The following is a 9,667-nucleotide window of genomic DNA, read 5'->3' on the forward strand; positions in this document are numbered from 1 at the left end:
AGGAGGAGGAGGAGGAGCAGGAGCAGGAGGAGGAGGAGCAGGAGGAGGAGGAGGAGGAGGAGCAGGAGCAGGAGGAGCAGGAGCAAGAGGAGGAGGAGGAGGAGCAGGAGGAGGAGGCAGAAAATTGAGAGAGAGAGGCTGTCATCCAGAGGAGCCAGAACCTCATCATACTTATGGAGGTCTGGAGAAAATCTGATCAAAAAATTGGAAGAAGAAGAACTATGGAAATAATCAGTGAGCCAATCGGCTTGACATCACCCGTCTCTGGAGAGCACCTGTTGGTTGAATACAAACCAGTTTTCCAAAGTGTGTCATTGTTTTTTTAAAGGATAATTATGGTTTTATAACTTGGATCATACATTTGTAGATTTGTCCGTGATATCGTTGTGATATCGGTGTAATCGCTCTGACTGGATGTCCGGCTGGGTCAGAAACATACAGTTCTTAAACCAACACTGAAGGTTAACAAACTACTGTCAGTTGTAAACATCCATCATAGATTACAGATGGACTTCTTGTTTCAACTTTGACCCACTGCACTGACTGTCGTTCAGGCTTCCTGCACAACCACTTCACATTTACTCACTTTTACTTCCTAATAAAGTGGTTTACGTTGGTTTAACTGTTATAACAAGTTCAAAACCTTTGTGATGAACTGGAATGTTCCTTTGCAACTGATCATTTTCTGGATCCTTAACGATGTTAGAGATCGGGGGAAATATCCACAGTCCTCGTTTTGTGCAATAATAGTTTCCAAAGCTTACGAGTTCTCATGAGGCTTCAGGCGTCCGAGTTAGACGATCAAGTGGATGTCTTCCAAAGTTACAGCCTTTTCTTGTGTTTTCTTGTTAACTGGAGTGGACGACCAGTAACCCAATGTGGTACTAAAAGGAGAAAATCTCTAGATTTGATGAACTCCAGAGTGCTGAGGCCTCGTATTGATTTAAAAGGGACATGTCATGAAAAACTCATTCATTCGGGTATCTGGAGTTCATCAAACCAACAACCTATGAAATAAGACGATCCAGATCTGAAAGAAATGTGATTCAACAAGTCAATCAGATATGCCCCCCCCCGTCTAATGTCACATGCAGGCTCTTTACAATATACAGCGTTTTTATTTGACCGGTGTGGCCAGCTAGTCGCCAAAAAGTCTCCTTTGATTGGATTATTTTTTTGCAGGATGAGTCAACAAACATTTGAAATCGTAACTAAAACCGAAGACGACTTCCGCTTCACTGGGACTCTTAAAGAGACAGGCGCGTCAACGGAGCGTTTGAGACAGACGGTGAATACAGGTATATTCAGACAGACAGTATGGGGGGGGGGGGGTTAATATTAAAGCATGTTGACATGTTCTAGTAGAAACCCCCAAATACAAGTATGAACCTGAAAATGAGCGTGATGTCCCCTTTAAGATAAACTCTGCACAGGAGGAGGACTGGTGGAAGCAGGTTGTGAGTTTAAACACTGCAGCAGCATCAGGGAAGAAAAAGCGGCCGAAGCCTTAAAGCTGGTCGCTTCTCATTAGCGTTTGTAATGCAGAGGCATTGACCCAAAAATATGATTAATTCTCCCAACATGTCAACCAGTCAGCTGATCAAACATTTGGCTGAATGACATCGGCACTAAAAAGGATACCCAAAGTCCGGAGCCGATGTCGTCGGTTGCGGCTGCTGTGAGGACGCTGGCCGTGAGCGGCTGTGAGTCAAACATGCTGCGGTCATCATTATGTGGGAAAGTGACCTACATGAGATCAGACCCACTGGAGATGCAGAGGGAGCCACGTTGGTCATTAGTTTCTGTGAATCAATGTGATGTGTGATAGGGAGCCATTTTTAGGAGGAACTGGATCAACTGGGGATGAGGTTTGATTGTCTGATGAGGTCATCGTTGCTGCCTGAAACGCCACAAGGGGAAGGAGTGCGAAACTCTTAAAAAGGACCTTAGTGCATGTTTAAAAAGCTTTAGCCAATAGCTACCAATCATATATATCATACTGCTAACAGTGTAATTACGTTTCCAACATAATGTCGTCCCAGAAAAAAGTAGTTTGAGACTATTTCACAAACCGTGAGATTATGTTGTAATTGGCAAAACAGATTAGCATTTTATATTTATACGTACTTTTTAGCAGACAGGGTTGCTAATAAGATAAAAAAGCATCTTTTGGGACTTCGGGGGCTCCACAAATATCTCTGAACACCAAGCTGGAAAACAGCTGTGATGGCAGACGACATGTCGAGATCACTGCCCTCCATGAAAAGGTGAAATGCAGCAGATCACAAGCGATGAGGCATGTCTGCTCTGCTTTGTTACAGGGTATCGTCTGTACAGTCTGGGTCAGTGTGGGACAGTCTGTACTTCCAGGTACCTTCAGGGTCCGCTGGGACATTTAACTCGACGCCGTGAAGCATGAATGTGAAACGAGCAAATTGTGGGGGAAATCTGTGTGATACGCAGCATCACTTTTTCCACCATTACACAATGAGGCAATGGAGGCCTGGGGAACTGCATTCTCTTTGTGTGTGCAGTTGAGCGGGGGGGGTCAGGACTCAGCCAGATGATGTCATGGCCATTAAGGAAGTTGCAGCTATAAAAGAAGCCATTGAACTCAGAGTTTAGTGTCATTTTTTAGTGAAGTTACAGCAATGTTCCACCGCTCACTGAGGAAACAAGGAGGAGGATAGGAGGACGAGGAGCAGGAGTTAGGAGAGGGATGCAAGTATAGAAGACAAATAAATAAATCAGAGTCGATTGTATCAAGAGGACAAACTATGCTGACATGCATAGGTACAAAAAAAGAACAAAAAGACACAATCAAAGGTGAAACTGAGCCTCCACCATCATCCTGAAGAGTGTTACAGAAAACTAGAATTGTCTTGTTTTGGGGTTTGATTTTGCAGTTCCAGACATTACTTAGTGTGATTACAGTATGATGCAAATAAAAAGAGACTCAAGTGTTGATGCAGCACAATACAGAAGAAAATGTGGGTTTGTGGAGTTCGCCATGTTTCATCACTTTGTTTCTGCAGCAGTCCAGAATGGCCAAACCTAGAGAGCCTTTCACGTTGTTTTAACCCCTTAAGGCCACCGTAGTTCTCCGACACACTGTGAAACAGGTGGAAAAGGTTTTACCACGATCGTTTTTCTAAACTACTTTTTTTATTTTATTTACCAGCAAACAGGTGGAAAGAAAACAATTTACATCTTTGGCCAATGTTTGTTGTTGTAATACTAATTTTGGCCACAAAAGTCCAACTAACCCATGTTCCAAATGATATTAATAATTTTCTTACAACAAACAGGAAAATGATCCTGACAAATTGAAACAAAAGAAAATGAAGGTAATAAGAAAGGTTATCCTGGAAAATGTTCATATTTTCCGAAGTCATAAACAATTTGATCAGACTAAGAAAATGAATTACCAGAATTAATTTTTTCCTCTGAGGGCTTCCATAACAAAGAGAGTAAGAAGCGGTAGATATGGTGGATAGCTCACTACTGTCATGTGTTCTGTGATCCTCTGTATCTTAATGTACATCATCTATATCAAGTCTCTCACTCAAGTCAGTCACGAGTCAGCGGACGATCACACTTCCATATGATGTGATGATGGTGATCGTATTTTAACCACAATCAGGAGGTTATTCTGTCACTAATTCATTATTTGATGTGAGCTTGTGTGGAGGGTTAATAATGATTTAATGCAGAATGATTTACACATTCTTAAAAATGTTTTTACGTATTTCAATATGTTGTGTTCAAGTGTTGAATTTGGCTGCAAGACAAAGTTCCTCTTCATGGACAATGTAGTTCAAAGTTAGAGGAGGAATAAAAGCAAACAATCCTGCTTTTCTACTTCAGCATGAATATGAACCTGAACCTTCTGTGTTTACTACTTCATGTCATCTTGTTGTGTTTTTACTGGAGACAGAAAATCTCAATCAGACAAAGGTGACCTCCTCCTCCTCCTCCTCCTCCTCTCCCCCCTCCTCCTCCTCCTCCTCCTCCCCCCCTCCTCCTCCTCCTCCTCCTCCTCCTCCCCCCCTCCCGGCTGACTGTCTCCTAAATGAAACATACACACAGTGACGATGACAGACATCACCATTCTCTTCAATGTGCTTTTGTAAACATAAACCGTTTCACTTTGTGGTTTATTCCAGTTGTGGAACAATTGGTATCAATATATTATACTATTAGAATATTAAGATTCACTCAGATGTTTACAGTAAAAGTATCAACAGTATCAAAACTACACGTTAAGTTCTGCATTCAACAGACCGACGATAGAATCAAGAGTCAATGCAGAAGATAAGCAAACGCCAGGTGGTAACACGATGCAGCGAGACTGGTCCCTCTCGCTTCTATAATATTCAAAATGATTGTATTATGATATTAAAATTTGACACAACCACATTTTAACATCAATCTGGTTGAGAATGTATATGAACGTTTGAAATACTGCAGCATACTCAGGTTTTAACTGCAAATTAAAAAGGTGGATTAAAAAGTAAACGCAACATAAAAAGCATAAAACTGAAGTGAAGTACAAGACTTTACCGACTTCCCTGCAGGTACGAATATGTTGTCTCACCTGATGAGGTTCTGCAGGAGCTGTCTGCTGGAGCTTTTCCTTCTGATGGACTCAGACATGGTGGACTGGGCTGCTCCCGGTCTGTGGTCCCGATTCTGGTCTGCGTGCAGCCTCTGGTCCTGGGTCTGACCTCGGTCCTGGTCCTGGAGGCTGAGACGTTTCCTACAGCTGCTCTCTTGTTCTTCTTCGTGCACGCCTCTCTCTCTCTCTCTCTCTCTCTCTCTCTCTCTCTGTTGGTTGCAGCTCTCTCCTCCCTCCATGTGGTTTTCATTGAGGTGTTCTGACCCCCCCCCCTCTCCCTCTCTCTCTATCTCTCTGTCTCCCTCTCTGTCTCTCTCTCTCCCTCTCTGTCTCTCTCTCTACCTCTCTCTCTGTCTCTCTACCTCTCTCTCTCTCTACCTCTCTCTCTCTACCTCTCTCTCTCTGTCTCTCTACCTCTCTCTCTCTCTCTCTCTACCTCTCTCTCTCTGTCTCTCTTTCTCTCTCTCTCTACCTCTCTCTACCTCTCTCTCTCTGTCTCTCTGTCTCTCTCTTTCTCTCTCTCTACCTCTCTCTGTCTCTCTCTCTCTACCTCTCTCTACCTCTGTACCTCTCTCTACCTCTCTCTCTACCTCTCTCTCTGTCTCTTTCTCTCTCTCTACCTCTCTCTCTCTCTCTACCTCTTTCTCTCTCTCTACCTCTCTCTCTCTACCTCTCTCTGTCTCTCTCTCTCTACCTCTCTCTCTCTGTCTCTCTCTCTACCTCTTTCTCTCTCTCTACCTCTCTCTCTCTCTACCTCTTTCTCTCTCTCTACCTCTTTCTCTCTCTCTGTCTCTCTCTCTACCTCTTTCTCTCTCTCTACCTCTTTCTCTCTCTCTCTGTCTCTCTCTCTACCTCTTTCTCTCTCTACCTCTTTCTCTCTCTCGCTCTCTCTCTCTCACCCAAACGGGGTCATGTGACTGACCTAAGGGGGGGTTAGTAAGATGATATAAGAGTGGATCAGTGACGATATGATATGCATGTGTATTGTACATATTCATGATGTGAGGAGAGCGACTTGTTTAGAGACTCCTGCTTGTTAATCATTGATGCTGCTCTATCTATACTCTATATATCGTAGCCTGATGTACATAAATTACATAGGCCTTTATTTATATTTGTTCTTATATTCCTTAAGATCAATAAAGCATTCTGACTGATAAGAAATTATAAACTCTAGTGAGCTTTAAAAATAAACAATGACGCTTCATGCAGCTTGATGAATAACTGAACGTAACATTTAACAGCTTCAGCTCGATGTTTCAGGGGACGGACACGATGATTCTGGAAACATTGATATACTTTAATTAAACCCTGCAGAATGTGGCGCCAACTGTCAACTGCAAAAAACAAAAACATGTAATCTAAATGAATTATATGACCAATACTTTAGATAATAATAATTACATCAATGAATAAATATATAAAAACAGGTTTTGTTGATTAGAAATCGACTGAATCTGGTACACTGCATTTCTTGTCCTTGTGTTGTAAATAGTCTGTGAAACGTAATAAACTAAAGTCATCTTAACATAACGTTTTCTCTTCATGGTTGCAGGAGATGAAATAAATGCATCGTAGAGTCCGGAGGAAGTGAGTGAGCAGCAGCCCGAGCCCGAGGCTGTAACGAGTTGTGTTGGATCCGGTTACTGTTCATCAATAAGATACGAATCCTCAGAACAGGAGCAGCTGCTGGAGGCCGCCAGCTGATCAGCCGATCAGCTGATCGGCTGTTTGTTGTTTTATTTTATTGTGTTCGGACGCTCTCTACCTCCGAACACACAGACAGGAGTGGAACTTTATAGAAACTCTCTCCGTCTATCAGTCCAGCACACACAGATGTGCATTAGGTCACACAAGTATTTCCAGCCAACCCCCCCCCCCCCCCATCCTCCGGGAGCTGGAAACACTCACAAACACTCCACAAAACGGTCGCCACAGCAACACGCGGCTCAGCACAGAACTTTCACCCAGGAGACCACAGTTTGAGTCCCGTTTGAAACCAAAGGCTAACTTTGACTTTACAGTTGTTACGCAAGAAAGGTCTGTGAAGGGCAGTCATTTATTAATAGTTATTTTACGCTGTTTCATTATTTTAACACTGCTGCTGATTTTAACATGTTAAAGCACCAGATCATCCGGAGACGCTCTGTGAATTTCTATTCACTGGAGCTAAGAAGCTGTGAACCCAAAATAAACAGATCAATTGCAATAAACAGATTAAAAAGATGAAAAAATAACTACATAATGCAGATTTGTAAAAAGTCTGAATTCATGTTTTGTTCGTTCTCTCCACAAGACGACAAGTAAACAACTTTTAAATGCTTGTTTTCTGAATGGAGCTCGGATTGATCGGTGTTATGCTAAGCTAACATAGTAGCAGCTCCATCAACACTCAACATGAGGTCATCTAGACGTAAATACGGCAGCGTGGTTATTGTTCATATATATATATATATATATATAAGTTTGCTCCCTGTTTGGTGTGAACGCAGCCAACAGATGAGCGATTGTAGATTGTTTGAGCCGATGCGTCTCCTCAGCTCTCGTCATCTGGCGTGAACCGGCTCTCTCCATTGACTTTGTCTTCATGTTGCATTGTAATTGTGTGATCGAATGTTTAAATCACAGTCGGGTTGACAGAGCTAGTCACTATTTAATAAGTTTACTTCACAATTTGAGAACTTCCTTCCACGTTTTCGGCCTGAAAGGCTGCAGCGTCTCCCTTCAGGTCCCAGACGGCCCGTCCGTCTCCTCTCTCACGGAGGTAACCGGTGCCAGCTGTCCCATAAAGACGGCGTCACAAAGCAGGAAGGCGGGAACTGCAGATCCCAACCGGACAAATGAGGGAATGGATTCAAGGTGAGTGACGTCAGGAAGGAGCACTCAAGAGCCAATCCCATGAAAGTCAAAGAGCTGGTTGGAGACGGTCTGCAGCTCGGAAAGAGTCTTTGTTTGAGTGCAACAATTGACTGATGCACTGATGCCATGTGGGAAAATAAGAACTCTCAATCTGTGTTGCGACATGAAGTGGGCGACTGTGGCTAAGTGGAGAGCAGGGCCGTCCTTCAGAGGATCGGCGGTTCGATCTCTATCTCTATAAGAAAGGGTGATTTATCTAACCTGCAGTTCTTTGAGTTGACATGGTTTGTATTGACTTTGATGGAAGTCACCGCCCTTTCTGTAAGTTCTGAACTGTTGGATGGATTGAAGCTTTGTGCAGATATTCATGGAGTCCGGATGATACAAAGAAAACCTGAGAATTCGTGTTCCTGTGCACGAAACCAATAGATTGCACTTTGTGACAAACTAAGATGCATGTCAGCACGCTGACGTGAGGAGCCTCAAAGAGCTGCAGAATCCAGTCTTGACACATTTTAATATTCTATAAAGAAGAAGACCTGGTGAGTTCAGAAGGTCAGCTTTTCTTCTGGTTTGTGTTTCCTCTGAGGATCCAGTGTGAGGACCACACAGCTGCACTCGTGTCTGTATCTGCCTTCATCAACAAACTAAACTCTTACGTCAGCTTTTCCAAACACGGAGGCCACAATGAGTCAGCTCCTTCGTCCATGTTCAGCTTAACTTCTTATCCGTTAAAGTTTATTTTGAAAACACCTTTATACTACACATGGGTCCTTTTGGAAAGGAAATTTATTTATATATATATATATATTTATATTTTTTTTTATATATTTATTTATATATATATATTTTTATATATTTATATATTTTTATATATTTATTTATTTATGATTTAGTTTGGAAATGTTGAGTTTTTCTGTCTCTTCATCACACAGAGAAACTAGTCATAGGATTTCTAAAAACTGACTGCAATGAAAAAATCATTAATTTTCAGCAGTTTGACATAAAAATGATGCATGTGGTTCTAGACTTACTGTATCGGTCTATAGCACACACACACAGTGTTTCCATCTCGCTCATAACAAGCACACACACACACACACACACACACACACACACACACACATCTGTGAAACATTCATGACTCAACAGCGTCATTAAAACACAGGGAGGGATCAGCCGTTAAGGAACAGAAAAGTCCAAATCTCACCAACGACATCGTTCAACTCGCTTTTAAAACCTTCCAGAGATTCTGCTTCTCATTTACTTTTTTGTTCCGTTTTAAAAAATAGAATTTTCTCAATTGTCTCAATCACTTCACTCCCAAGATAGAGGGACAGTAATGCCACCAGTCTGTTGTACCAGACATGGTGTGTGTAGGTGCATGTATGTAGATGTTTGTGTGTGTAGGTATGTGTAGAAGTGTAGGTGTGTGTATGTACGCGCGTGTGGGTGTAGACGTAGGCGTGTGTAGGTAAGTGTGTGTGTGTCGGTAAGTGTGTGTGTGTGTAGGTGCATGTAGGTAAGTGTGTGTGCATGTAGGTAAGTGTGTGTGCATGTAGGTAAGTGTGTGTGCATGTAGGTAAGTGTGTGTGCATGTAGGTAAGTGTGTGTGTGTGTGTGCGCGGGCTTACATGCACTAAAAAACACACACGCCGGCCGGCTATGTCAACAAATCAGGGAGAAGCTCTGATTACAGTTTCAGTAGAGGGAGAGAGACTTCCTTCTCTGCTCAGGTACACATTACTCTCTACATCTTTACATGAATACGTATAAAATGTGCTATATTGCTCCTTCAATGATAAACAAAGAGACTTGATCAGTTATTTTTTAATGACCATCTTTTACTGAGCTGATACACGACTACGTCTATGTCAAAGTCTGCAGAAAACGTTTCAGCGTGTGTGATTAAAGTTTGATTAAACATGATTAAAGTTATTCCATTAACGTATTCAAACCCTGCACATCTGTATAACCTGATGCTCAGTATGAGCTGTAACACAGGAAGTTCCTCTTCTCAGAGCAGTCGGTGAGCAACAAGCCGTCCGTGTCGTTCTTGGACAGAGCTCCGCAGTGCTGCCGTACCGGGGCACAGAGCGGCAGGTCGGGGAACGACACGGTCGCCCTGTTCACCCACAGCCAATCACCGGCCAGGAAACGGAGACCCGCCCACACCTGAGGACAGGAAAC

At 42.7% G+C, this 9,667-nt stretch overlaps 1 protein-coding gene across 1 annotated transcript in view; it reads right to left on the reverse strand.

Annotated features, from left to right (window-relative positions):
- Window positions 1-4,711, reverse strand: part of LOC116384296 (lymphocyte-specific protein 1-like) — a 25,097-nt gene extending 20,386 nt beyond the window's left edge. The window contains exon 1 of the mRNA XM_031848810.1: window positions 4,598-4,711. Coding sequence (XP_031704670.1) covers window positions 4,598-4,656 — 59 coding nt within the window. The 5' untranslated portion in view covers window positions 4,657-4,711. The remainder of the gene's footprint in view (window positions 1-4,597) is intronic.
- Window positions 4,712-9,667: the final 4,956 nt, after the last annotated feature.

The sequence above is a fragment of the Anarrhichthys ocellatus genome, unplaced genomic scaffold, assembly GCF_004355925.1.
Source record: "Anarrhichthys ocellatus isolate YVR2014 unplaced genomic scaffold, GSC_Weel_1.0 scaffold8, whole genome shotgun sequence".
NCBI lineage: Eukaryota > Metazoa > Chordata > Actinopteri > Perciformes > Anarhichadidae > Anarrhichthys > Anarrhichthys ocellatus.